Here is a 14,238-nt window from a genome sequence, read left to right as displayed (position 1 = left end):
GTCAATGATTGGTGTAATTTTGTAGGTGAGTAAATCAGCATAGAAAATAAACAAGCATAGATGAATATAATAGAACAAAGATACAAATTAAATAAAAAAAATTTTTTTTTTTTCAGGTAATTCTTACAGTATTCAGGTACAGAAACTGAATAATCAAATGTAAAATAACACTGCATAGTCTTCACTGTATAAATGAAATTAATACATCTGTGTTAAAGCTACAAAAGTGATTTTTCTCTGTGTGTTTTATTGTTTGGTTAACATTCATGACACAGAAAGCAACAAGAACATTAAACTGCTGTGAATATACTTTTACACATCCATTTTCTTTCTCAGTTGTTTACCTTCACCAAAGCCATAAGCAACTGAGTTTACAAGGATGTAATCACATGTATGTGTCATTTCAGGCACAAATAGACACAGAAGTGAACGTACATCTGCGTGGCTCTCACCATGTCTACGCCGGACGCGAGTGACATGGCGCGACGGACGCAACAAAATACTATAAAAAACTAACCTAAAAAAATCATTGATGCTGTCAGACTACACTGGATACAGTGTAGTTGCACACTGTATTGTAACAAATTTCTGACAGAAAACTGATGCCTCGTTCTATTTATGACGTAGGCTACTGACACAAAGTTCAAATGATTTGCAAAGGTTACTTTGTCGCGACTTTAGCTGTTGCGGTGCTGTCGCGTCCGGTGTAGATTAATAACAACAACTACAATAATAATGCATGAAATACATTGTATGAAACTATTATGCAAAATATTGTGTTGTATGATGCTATACATTAACATAACTTTCATGCATTATTATTATTACGGCAACAGCAAGAATCAATCAAAAGAAAATAAATATAATAATAATAATGCATGAAAAATACTACATGCAAATATTATACAACAGTGTTGTATAACATATCATGCTTTATTATTAATATCAATACAACAACAGCAAGAATAACTAAAAATAAATATGCGTGCATGAAATATAATCTAAAAAAAAAACTAAAACAATAATAATAATAATAATAAAAGACATTGCATAAATTATTATATAATATATAGTGTTGTATCATTTTATACAATAAGAGCTTTCATTCATTATTAGTATTAATATGACAACAGCAAGAATAAATAAATATGTAAGTATAATAATAATAGTAATAATAATAATGCATGAACAATATTGTATACAAATGTTAAACAATATATAGTGTTATAATATAATTTTATACAATAACATTCCTTTCATGCATTTAGTATTAATACAACAAAAAAACAACAAAACAAAAAAATAATATGCATGAAAGTAAGAAATAAAAATAATGTATGACATTGTATAAAATATTAGTGTTAAATGTTTAATGCATTATTATTATTAATACTAATTCGTCAACAACAAGAATTAATGAATGAATGAATATCCACCACACACCTATCACGAGGAGGAGCTTACTTCAGCCTTTATTTTCTTCAAGCAAATCTATTTTTTTTCTCTCGATTTCGTGGTGAAATATGATCAGGACATGCTTAACAGGATTTGTGAGATTCACTCATATTTTCTTCCTGATTGTCTCTTTTTTCAGTGTCAGTCTGGCATTAAAGAAGATGCATGGGGTAAACAAGGCCGCAGTCTCCATTACGCTTTGCTGTAATAGATTGTGGCTTTTAGTGTTTTCGTATATGCCGACCAAATCAATCAGCATCACTCCTAACGACACACATATAAGAAACTGCCCAGAATAAATGACCAATGGTTACCAGCTGTGCACATCTGACTTTGTCTTCAAGATACCGCTGGTTGCGGCAAACAGACTTGTTGAAAAAATGAAGCAGATAACAGACGAAAGCCATCAGGTCACGCAACTTCAAACTACATCGGTTGCATTCAGAGTCTCTAGAAGTAAATACGCAAGCGATAACTTAGATGCTCATAATGTTGCTGAAAGCTGCGTAATTAATTGAATCTGTCTGCAGCACTTTTGATACACAAGCGGCCCTTGGATTACCCATGATCCCAGTGTCTGTTATCACTCTACTAGACAAAGAGGAGACTACAGTAACTAAAAATGTAGGGTGAGATTTGTGAAGAATTTCCTGTCGTGTGTAGATTATCACCAAAAAACAACATCCTCCGTTATTAGCATCCTCTCTCACTGGCTATGACTGCTGTTGGTTTTCTTGGTCAAAATCTTGGTTTTCAATACATTAGAGACTCAAACAGCCCGAGAAAATGCTCTGTAGGGGGGAAACTTGCATTTTTTTGACAGGAAATGCTGCAAAAACAATATAACTAGACTTTTAATTTATAGAGTGCACACACAAAAGCTACTGGATTGTAAGATTCAAGTTTTTTTTTTGTTTTTTTTATATAGAATACAGACTTCTATATTGTATATATACACAGGATACAACTTGAAGTGAAATGTAAACCTGGTGCATTAAATAAAAATAAATAGTAGCCTGTTGCCATATTAACAATAATTAATAATAATTATTATTATTATAATTAACAATAATACTAATAATAAATAATTGTACTAATACTAACTGTACTTATTTTTTATACTAATAAAAAATAAATAGTGGCCTGTTGCCATATTCATAATAATTAATAATAATAATTATAATTAACAACAACAACAACAACAATAATAATAATAATAATAATAATAATAATAATAAATAATTGTATTAATAATAATAATAATACATGAAAGATGTTGTATAAAATATTATTAAATAAATAAATAAATAAATAAATAAATAAAAGTGAAGAAATATAAAGTGAATGTATAACGTGGCTGGAGGGTTTAACCTTTGGAAATGGACTTACCGTACTGGCAGCTTGGACCGCTGAATCTGGCCGGACAGTGGCAGAGTTGAGCAGAACCTTCTCTGCACTGACCTCCATTAAAGCACACGCCGTAACTGCACACAGCTGTCAGAGACACACAGACACAAAGAGATGCTGATCACACGCCTGGAAGCTGACATGAGACATAAGAACATGCGGCTTCAGCAGCGGTTTCTGTTGTACTATTAGCCTGTTAACACCTGAAGACAAAACACTCTTGCGCACTCCTGAAAACTGACAAACTCTTGCAATAAACAGAGCATAACAATAGAGTTGTATGAATATCTTAGATTGACTATCAGAGACAGTTTAAATCCACATCACCAACACAAACACATTACTGCAGTTAATGTTAACTAAAACTAAAACTATTAAAAATAATTGTAAATAACTGAAATAAAACAGAACAAAATAAAATAAAACTTGGCAGCTAACTGAAATAAGTTTTATATGTATATACAGTATGTTATGTTAAAAAAATCAATAAAACTATATAGAAATGCCGGGAAAAAAATTATGACAAAACTACAATTAAATTGAAATTGAAAATATAAAAATAAAAGCTCATTTAAATTATTTAACATTTACTAAAATATTAAATATTAAATAACAAATATTTACTAAAATATTTAACATATTTTATAATAAACACAAACAAATATAAGTATATAAATAATACTAAAATAACACTGAATGTTAGCATGTGAAATTACACCACCACTGTAACATGTTTTGATATGTGAATGGTGTCATAATATGAAAGTTATGTCAAAACATGAATATTATTTTCAAAAAGCAAAAACCATCATATTGCACTTTTAAGAGCAGTCACTCAACGTCTTTGTCATCATATAATATATACGCAAAAATATCATGCATTTCAAAACCTGAAAGATTGCAATCTAAATATATGAAAAAAGGTTTTACAGAAACCAAAGTAATCTACACAAGTCAGGATCAAAACATTCCGGAGCATTTCCTTTTGAAATATCTGAATATGAATAAACCTTTGGCAATACCCATATTATTACATAATACATTATTACATAATATGTGCTGGAACTCACGATAATCGAGACAAAACATGATATGAATCTTCATAAACCCTGAAATACCTTCAACTCAAGTCTGTTAAATCAAATCCACGAGGATTGTTGTGAGCGATTAGCTGAGCTTCACTCACCTTAGATGACCAATTGTGCCAATTCAAAGACACATTCCCATTCTAAACATTAGCAGACCTGAAAGAATGGATGGACAATTACTGTCTTTGTAACAACAGGCATTGTTGGTCATGTGGACAGACCACCCAGGACAGTAGTTAGGCACATTCCTGGTCCTCGTTCAGGACATTTCCGTCTCCGGCAACAAAGACCTGCTTCCATTCACTCATTATTGCCTCTATTGGTGGTCAGTTCTGTTTTAAATCACTTTGTCAGCATCAGTCAAAATAATTTGCCACTTTCGCTCCCAACTTCAAATTCTGACTTTTGCTCCTTAAAGAAAAGATGAGTATTTTCAAGTGCACATTTTCTTAAAAGGGAAGGAAGTCTCACTAAAGCCTGCTTCAAGCACCGAGGGCACTTCTAAAACAACCCAGAGTCATTAAGTCAAATGGTATACTTGAGAAACAAAGAAATAAACAGGGTTTCAGCGTGTACGTAGCGTACCCCAAAAGACCCCGATTGTAAATAGCTTCAAGATTAACTTTTGCAGACATTTAGACCAGAATGAGAAACAGAATTTGTTTGTCGTCCCACTCACAAGCCTTACCAAATTAAACCAAAGCAATTTTCCTGAAGCGCCTTGATGTGTGTTATTTTATGAGTTCCAGTTCTGCAAAGTGGCATAAATCTCAAGAAGAAAGCACAAGACAAAAGAAAACCTTTCTGAGAAAGTTTCATCTAGTGGCTTGCAGGGAAAAAAACTATGTTAATAATAAAATTCAACTAATCATAAGTCTACTTTTTAAAGGAATAGTTCACCCAAAAATGAAATTTGCTGAAGATTTACTCTCCCTCACGCCATCAAAGATGTAGATTAATTTGTTTCTTCAAGGGAACAGATTTGGAGAAATGTAGCATTTCATCACTTGTTCACCAGTGGATGCTCTGCAGTGAATGGGTGCCGTCAGATTGAGTGTCCAAACAGCTGATAAAAACATCACAATAATCCACAAATAATCCACACCACTCCAGTCCATCAGTTTTGTGAAGAGAAAAGCTGAGAAACTAAATAATCATTAGTTTTTCATTTCAAACCGTTGCTTCTGGTTAAAATAATATAGAGGACGCATATTACGCATCTGTAATTTAGCTTTCTCCAGTGAAAAGATCATCTTGTCTGAATCAGATGAGAAATATGCACAGATCAAGCACCATTAACAAGCAAAAACAGTTCTAAACAGATTTTGTCACTGGAGGAAGTGTTATTATCAATTATGGACTATGGATTAAGGATACTTTGTCCAGAAGTGACGGTTTAAAGTTAAAACATATTAATGATGGATTTGTTTCTTACAAACACACAACTTTTCACTTCACAAGATGTTAATTGATGGACTGGAGTGGTGTGGATTATTGTGATGGTTTTATCAGCTGTTTCTGATGGCACCCATCCACTGCAGAGGATCCATTGCTGAGCAAGTGATGTAATGCTACATTGATGAAGAAACAAATTGATCTCCATCTTGGATAGTCTGAGGATCAGTACATTTTCAACAGGTTTTCATGTTTGAATGAATTAATCCTTTAATTTTTAAAAGTCAAAATAATATCTGTTTTGTTGTTGATATCAAAGGTCACGAGTCCAATCAAAAACTACAGTATTTTGCCTCAAATTCAACATCACTTGGTAGAAGTTAGCCGCATGAAACAGATGCCGACATTGACAGATTGTGTGACAAGCACTCATCCTTGAGAAAGAAGAACAAAAGTATGCAGACTATTTTAAATAAATGCTCACTTGTAACAAGAATAAACAATACTGTTTGCATGCTGACCACAATTTGTTTTATGGAGTGAATTATCGCCTCCCAAGAGCATGCAACCATCAAAATTCAATTGACATTTCGAAACCAGACACTCAAACTATAAATACTGAAAATCAGGCATTCGCTGCTGTTTACAGTTTGCTAAATTGGTCACTTTCCTACTCAGCCAATGTCATGTTAATCATTTTTGTTAATCATGGTCATATTAACAAATTTCAGTGTTTGATTCTAAAGACATTTTATTTGCTTTTGCACAATAAACTATTTTTTGACTCTGTGCTGGGTTGCCAAAATGTTAAATCGGGGTCCTAAGGCCAAAGATTTGAGATACAGTACTCTCATCAGAGGAAGCTCATGAGAAGAAGTGCTCTTTAGACCCACTCGGTGGCAAGATGGCTTAAAAGATTTTAGATAACACTAAACATGCTTTAAAACAAGCTAAAACAGAAAATAAAAACAAGATGTAAACGGATGTCTTATTCTTGTTCTTATTTTTTATTAGTTTCTTATTTTTATTTTGTTTTGTTCTTTAGAATTACATGTTTTAGTCACATTGGAAAACCTGGATATATGAGGGAATTTTAAAAGTGTGATTTCTAGACCTGGCAACCGTAAAAAATAAAAAATAAAAAAACATCTACACTTAAAAAACTTTTTTGTAATTATGTCAAGTTCTAAAATATTTGTGAATTGATTTGTGAAAAATTGCTATTTGTGAATATAAAATATAAACAAACAAACAAATAAATAAATACAAGTGATCACGAACGACTAAGTTTTAAATTCACTGGTAATGAAATGTGTAAATTGCAGAATTAATTTTAAGCATTATTGTACTTACTCTATTTAATTATTTTAATATTGTATATTGTTATAAATATAATTTATAATATTTAAATAAATGTTTAATTAAACAAATTAAATTGCCACTCCTATTTTCTGTAAATTCATATGGTAATTTAAAAAAAATGTAAACCCTGAAGAACATTCAGTTATTGAAACTTCTGGAATTGCAAAATTGTATTATTTGAATTGTTTATTATTATTTTTTTTATTAATTATTTAAATAATTAAATTCAATATTATCATAAATATAACCCATAATAATATTATAAATATTAAATTTTTTTAATTTGCCACTCCTACAGTAATTTCTCTAAATTCTCTAAACATTCAGTTATTGAAACTTCTGGAATTATGGAATGTTATTATTTTAATAATTTATAATTCTATATTTTAAAATATATTTCAAAATATTTATATAAATATATTAATATTTAATTTAAATTGCAGCTCCTAGTTTGAGGCCTTCAAATATTGTCAAGGATGATGGTGGTCCTCAGAGACAAAAAGGTTGAGAACCGCTACATTAAAACTAACTAGCATTTAGGGGGCAAAGCAAAGAAAAGCCATCACTGCACGCTTCCTTTTATCAAGCAGATCACTAAATGACGGCAACACCTCAGAGACGACCTTTCGACTCCTTAACAAGATCCAAACGGCCTTTTCTGCCACACACTTTACTGCCGCTGCAAATCCAACAGCCTCTTGATTGTCCATCCCAGCTGGCCAGTGAATCACGCTGAACGAAAAGGTTGTGAAGACAGACGTTCTGTACGTGTGCCAGTCAGACGGGGGATTTCTGGTGTGAGCATCAACCCGTGTTTTGTCCATGTTCAGTGGCTCAGAAAAAGAAGTGATTAGTTTGTCCCATTTCTTAAAGTACTTCCAGGTCTCAAGTTGCAGAGATAAAAGCTGAGCGCGGTTTAAAGGCAACAGATACTGACGCAGAAGAGGAAAAGATGTTAAGCGGTGTACAGGAATGCATGCTGAGCGTGTTTAAAAACAAACCAAAGCTGGATCGGGGGACGAGGCCTAAATTTTGCAGGTATAATGAGTAGTTTCACCTTCTCTGAGAGACAAAGGGGTCTTTGAGGTTTGTGTTGGCTCTAGTAATAAGACTCCAGAGAAAATCACAACTTGCAGGATAAACTGTTATGCAACTGTCAGTCATTCTGGCATGAGACCACTAGAGCCGCCACGAGTCCGGGATAAAAATGAACTGTGGATGTTAACTTGATTAAGAGAAGGATTTAGTTTAGGGGGCTTTGGGTACAAGGAACTGTTTTGACCGAATGTGACCTGGAGTCAAAAAACCACTTCTGGGAACCATAGAGTGCCTTCATCCAAAATAGAACAACAGGCCCAATCTTAGTCAGGATAGACGCCAGGCTTGATTTGACAATGAACACGAGGATCATCTAGTCAAAAAAACACAAAAAATATGCCATGTAGGGCTGCACGATTAATCAAATGTGATTGTCATGCGCATCTTGTCAGTAAAGCCGGTTCTGTGATTAGTAGTAAATCTCCAGCACGTGCGTTCAGATGGAGCGGCATTTAAAGGGGTCATATGATGCGATTTCAAATTTTACTTTCTCTTTGAAGTGTTACAAGCTCTTGGTGCATAAAGAAGATCTGTAAAGTTGCAAAGACTAAAGTCTCAAATCCAAAGAGATATTCTTTATAAAAGTTAAGAGTCAACCACGCCTACCTAAAACGGCTCGTTCTAACACGCCCCCACATATCTACGTCACTATGTGGAAATATTAGCATAATGCCGCCCAAATGTGCACGCAAAGAGAGAATGCATGGTTTCAGGAACAGCAGTAGTGTTGATGCAGCATCTTTAAAATAGCATCATATGACCCCTTTAATACACAGAGCCGTAGTTCATTGACAAGCTATGCAAAATCGCGTTCATAATCGCAGACGATTTAATCGCGCCATTATGAAATTGAAGAAATCATTCTGCGATTATGAAAGCTGTTTGCGAAGAGTGATAAAGGCTATGTCGATTAGCACTGCATTATTAAATGCTTTATTATAATAAAAATTATAATAAGACAAACTCAGATAAACCATATATTGTCGTAGTCGTGTATTTATTAGTCACGTTGAATTAATGAAATCAGTTAAATCTTCTGTTTATTCAGCAACTGCTAAAAGCATTTTCTTGGGTTTCTTCTGCAGGGTGTATTTAGAGTTTCCTCGTGAGAGCGCCCTCTGGCCTTCGGATGGAGATTTACTGCTGATCACAGAACCATGCTTCACTGAAAGATACGCATGACAATCGCAGCTTCTGCCTAATCGCGATTTATCACCTTTGCGATTTAATTTTGATTAATTGTGCAGCCCTAACGCCATGCATGCACAAAACTCGAACTAAGGCTTTTAGACAGTACAAGCTATTGAATGGACCTCTCACAGCCCCATATTCATGCCTGGCAAATCAAATATGGCATCTACTCTAACTAGAGGCACTATGACAGCATTTCGAACAAAATCAGGCCCTAACGAAGTTCAAAACAGCTTGCCAAAATTAACTTTCTGGAAAAGTTAGCTCATTCTGTTTAAAACCACTGGAAATCTTCTAAATTAACAAAAAGTGTAAACCCCGAAGAACATTCATTTATTGAAACTTCTGGAATTAAAGGGACAGTTCACCCAAAATGAAAATTTGCTGTTAATTTACTCATCCTCAGGCCATTCAGGATGTCAGTGGCTTTTTTTTTCTTCAGCAGAACAGTAAAGAAGATTATTGTTTGAAACAATTGATGATTCATAAAATGCAAGTCAACAGCTGCCCGTTTTTGAGAATCAAAAAGGCATATCAACAAACACAAAATAATACCCGTGGCTTCTGACGATATAATGAAGTCTTATGAAACAAAATGATCAGTCTGTGCATGAAACTGAACATTATTTACAGAGCCTCAGGCAATTAGGGAAGTCCAATTCTTTTCTGAATTATTTTCAATGAACGGGTTTAATTCACTAGTTATTTTACGTTATCATGTTATGACGTAATGTATACGCAATTATATTACTAAAGCACCCAATAATGAAGCATGTCTAAAGCATATAAATTGGATTAACTAGTCTTCATCAGCTCAACTTTTTACATAAGCAATGAGAAACTATAAAAACATTAATTTCGGCCTTCGTTCAAGTGCTCAGTTTACCGCCTCACCCACTCATCGTCTTTGGTCAGAGTTGAACTGTTTCCTCGGTTCAGTGACTGTCGGGGGACTGTTGGCGTCATAGGATCATAAACGCTGGTATTTTGACTAATTTCAAGTCAGAGTGACTGTCAGGCGTCCAAAAGTGTGTTTTGAGTAACTTGTAGATCTGTGCTGATCGAGCCACAAACAGTTTTAGATGATACAAAAGGTTTTTTTAATTCTCAAAACAGGCAAACTGACCTGCATTTAATGAATCACCAACGACCATGGTTTCAGCTAAAACATTTATTTTTAGTCACCTAGATCTTGGATGGCCTGAGGGTGAGTAAATTAACAGCAAATTTTCATTTTTGGGTGAACTGTTCCTTTTAAACTTCTTACTCAGCTTAAAACGCCACTGGACAGAGCACCTTGGTATATTACTGTTCAGGTATGTTAAACCCCTTTTTACTCGCTGTGAGTATATCATGGCCTAATAAGGGTCTATAGCTAGGCTACTCTTTGTCAGGGGTGCTTGTGGAAGTATGCAGACTATGACAGTCCTATAAAATCCTATCAAAGGATTCCCAACTGGTCCATTTAGGCACAGCAAAACTCATTCGAAAAGACAAACCAGAGGAGCTCTCTTGTTACCAGAACAATGACAATGACAAGACCCCACCCAGACCAGACAGCAAACGGGATGAGCTGCTGAAATCCAATTACAAACCGGGCCTTTTGGCTTTAGAAAGTAAAACAAATTCAGACAAAGTGAGATCAGGGCTTTGTTGCTAAGGCAAGGATGACAATTAGAATCATTTAAACTAAACCACCAACCCTAAGTATTAAAATGCGGTGTGTAATTCATTCCATGTACTACATGATGATGCTTCAGATCTGCAGCTTTATGAGAGATGTGCTATTACAGTACAAAACTTATTTTTACCTGGCATACAATAAAACGAGCAAAATCCCATAGATGTATTACACCTGTGCTCAAAATTGTGAATGATTTTTTCATGTTTTTGAAAGAAGTCTCTAATGCTCACCAAGACTGTATTTATTTCAGCAAAAATACAGCTAAACAGTGAAATATTATTATAATTTAAAATAACTGTTTTAATTTATTCCTGATGCAAAGCTGAATTTTCAGCATCATTACTCCAATCTTCAGTGATCCTTCAGAAATCATTCCAATATGCTGATTTGCTGCTCAATTAACATTTCTTATTATTTTCAGTATTGAAAACAGTTGTGCTGCTAAATATTTTAGTTTAATGATATTCTTTTTTTTCAGGATTCTTTGATGAATAGAAATTTCAAAAGAACGGCACATTTCAGAGAGTTTGAATAGTAAGCAACCACACCAGTCCACACTACAAGTGGTGCAACTAATCTGTGCACATTTTTCTCCAGTCTGCACCCTGGTAAGTCACCATAAAGCACTGACACTAGTCAAACCCATAAAGCAAATCAGAATCCACAAGTAAGAGGATTACAGCAAATCTTGATACTAATTTCCTAATTCCACAGTGGACAGGTGGGATGGAATGGAATGTGTGACTAGTTCACGGTTTAACAGTCGCAAACATGCAAAAAAAAAAAAAACTCTTCGTCAGGGGTGCTTGTGGAAGTATGCAGACTATGACAGTCCTATAAAATCCTATCAAAGGATTCCCAACTGGTCCATTTAGGCACAGCAAAACTCATTCGAAAAGACAAACCAGAGGAGCTCTCTTGTTACCAGAACAATGACAATGACAAGACCCCACCCAGACCAGACAGCAAACGGGATGAGCTGCTGAAATCCAATTACAAACCGGGCCTTTTGGCTTTAGAAAGTAAAACAAATTCAGACAAAGTGAGATCAGGGCTTTGTTGCTAAGGCAAGGATGACAATTAGAATCATTTAAACTAAACCACCAACCCTAAGTATTAAAATGCGGTGTGTAATTCATTCCATGTACTACATGATGATGCTTCAGATCTGCAGCTTTATGAGAGATGTGCTATTACAGTACAAAACTTATTTTTACCTGGCATACAATAAAACGAGCAAAATCCCATAGATGTATTACACCTGTGCTCAAAATTGTGAATGATTTTTTCATGTTTTTGAAAGAAGTCTCTAATGCTCACCAAGACTGTATTTATTTCAGCAAAAATACAGCTAAACAGTGAAATATTATTATAATTTAAAATAACTGTTTTAATTTATTCCTGATGCAAAGCTGAATTTTCAGCATCATTACTCCAATCTTCAGTGATCCTTCAGAAATCATTCCAATATGCTGATTTGCTGCTCAATTAACATTTCTTATTATTTTCAGTATTGAAAACAGTTGTGCTGCTAAATATTTTAGTTTAATGATATTCTTTTTTTTTCAGGATTCTTTGATGAATAGAAATTTCAAAAGAACGGCACATTTCAGAGAGTTTGAATAGTAAGCAACCACACCAGTCCACACTACAAGTGGTGCAACTAATCTGTGCACATTTTTCTCCAGTCTGCACCCTGGTAAGTCACCATAAAGCACTGACACTAGTCAAACCCATAAAGCAAATCAGAATCCACAAGTAAGAGGATTACAGCAAATCTTGATACTAATTTCCTAATTCCACAGTGGACAGGTGGGATGGAATGGAATGTGTGACTAGTTCACGGTTTAACAGTCGCAAACATGCAAAAAAAAAAAAAACATGAACCTTCATGTTAGAGTTGAAACACTCTCTAATCTATAATCTGGACACATTTACACCACAGTAAAATGAATTACCTGGAGCATGAAACTCTTAAAAGGGTCATAGGATGCCCATTTTCCACAAGTTGATATGATTCTTTAGGGTCTTAATGAAAAGTCTGTAACATAGTTTGGTTAAAATTTCTCAATGGTAGTGTAAAAAACACCTTTTCAGAGAACGCAATTTTGTAGCATTTTCCTTTAAATGTTAATGAGCTCTGCTGACCCCGCCCCTCTCGTCCAAGCTGCTCTCTGAGGGACTGTTTACTTTAGCTGCATTCGTCGTGAAACTTGCTAATTAGCACATTATTAGGAAAGGCGATTTGCAAAGATTCATTAAAAACACTTTATACTCCTTCTGTAGGTGAAGCTGGATCACGAATGATTCGCGCGAACATAGATGCATTTAGGTAGATCGGGGGCACATTCTCTAAAAAAAAAACGTAATCCACTGCATCTTCAGCGGCTCAGATGTCGGGAGTAAACAACGACTGCTATGTTCATTATTACATCCAACAACAGAAGACCTCAATCGCTTAGGAGTCATTCTTGTCTACATCTGCTTCAGTGGTGAAGCAATGGCGGACTGATGACAGCTCACTCAGGGTGGGTCTAAGGTAAGACGCCAGTCCAGTCTGTGCTGAAACGCTACTGTCAATCAACCTATTGTGGGAGGTGCCTGTCTGTGTGACGTCATCTGAGATCGGCTCGATTTGAGAAAGGGTCATATCATTTTAGGGTGGTTGTGTACACACACTGCCAACACACATTTCAGTTCAAACAACTTGTAAAAGTGCATGTAGCATCATATGACCCCTTTAATCACTAACTCCATCTGTACCTCCTCTATAGCTGCATAATCAGGCATTCACTGTCCAAAAAACGGCCTCAAAATGATCATAAATATAGATTTATAAATATCATTGACGCTCATAGGTACATGCTTAACACAAGGGCATTTGTGCACTTTTTCAGTAAATACTGTGATCTTATATAGCGTGGCATTTTAAGAAGACTTACGATATAGGCATCCGGCCTCCCCGTTGAGCTGTGACCATCCTGGGCAACACTTGTAAACCGTCTGGTGCTCCTGTCGATACACCTGTCTGTATGCAGTATAGTAAGCCATTCTGTGGGGAAAAAAGGAAGAAATCTTTCTATGTTCTTAATATTGTCCTACACACTCACCCTCTAACTGCAAAAATGACCTTCTGTCAGACTGTATGGTACAATGAATACATACATTATATATATATTTTTTTTTTTTAACCACTGTATGTGCAGAACTTAATCTGAAACTTCCAGTTTTATATATTGCTGCTTTTGATGAGAATAAGTCTCATCTTTCAAATCCTATCCATTTTTTGAGGAAATTCAAACAATAAATGCCGTTTTGACACTCTTTGACATAGCGTGACAGATCGCTGTAGGCACCTCAGGTTAAACAGCGAGTGAAAGCGATCATCCCTTCTTCTTTACTACTAGTTATAACACAATAAAAACATGAATGTACATCTCATGTTTTATATAATAGCTCAATCAGTCTTTCAACTGTGGAAAGATATCAGTAAAACAGCTTGTAAACAAAATGTCAAGTAGCATTACATTTATCTCAGGCAAGTCATTAGTGTCCACA

General features: G+C 34.8%; 1 protein-coding gene across 1 annotated transcript in view; it reads right to left on the bottom strand.

Annotated features, from left to right (window-relative positions):
* Positions 1-14,238, bottom strand: part of LOC107592884 (multiple epidermal growth factor-like domains protein 6) — an 88,721-nt gene that overhangs the window by 67,286 nt on the left and 7,197 nt on the right. Inside the window, exons 4-5 of the mRNA XM_016282460.1 lie at positions 13,623-13,732; positions 2,845-2,949 (exon numbers count right to left, since the gene is read on the bottom strand). Coding sequence (XP_016137946.1) covers positions 2,845-2,949; positions 13,623-13,732 — 215 coding nt within the window. The remainder of the gene's footprint in view (positions 1-2,844; positions 2,950-13,622; positions 13,733-14,238) is intronic.

The sequence above is a fragment of the Sinocyclocheilus grahami genome, unplaced genomic scaffold, assembly GCF_001515645.1.
Source record: "Sinocyclocheilus grahami isolate Dianchi unplaced genomic scaffold, SAMN03320097.WGS_v1.1 scaffold160.1, whole genome shotgun sequence".
Classification (NCBI taxonomy): Eukaryota; Metazoa; Chordata; class Actinopteri; order Cypriniformes; family Cyprinidae; genus Sinocyclocheilus; species Sinocyclocheilus grahami.
Note: the sequence above shows the minus strand (reverse complement) of the source record. Positions and strands in the feature narration are given on the sequence as shown.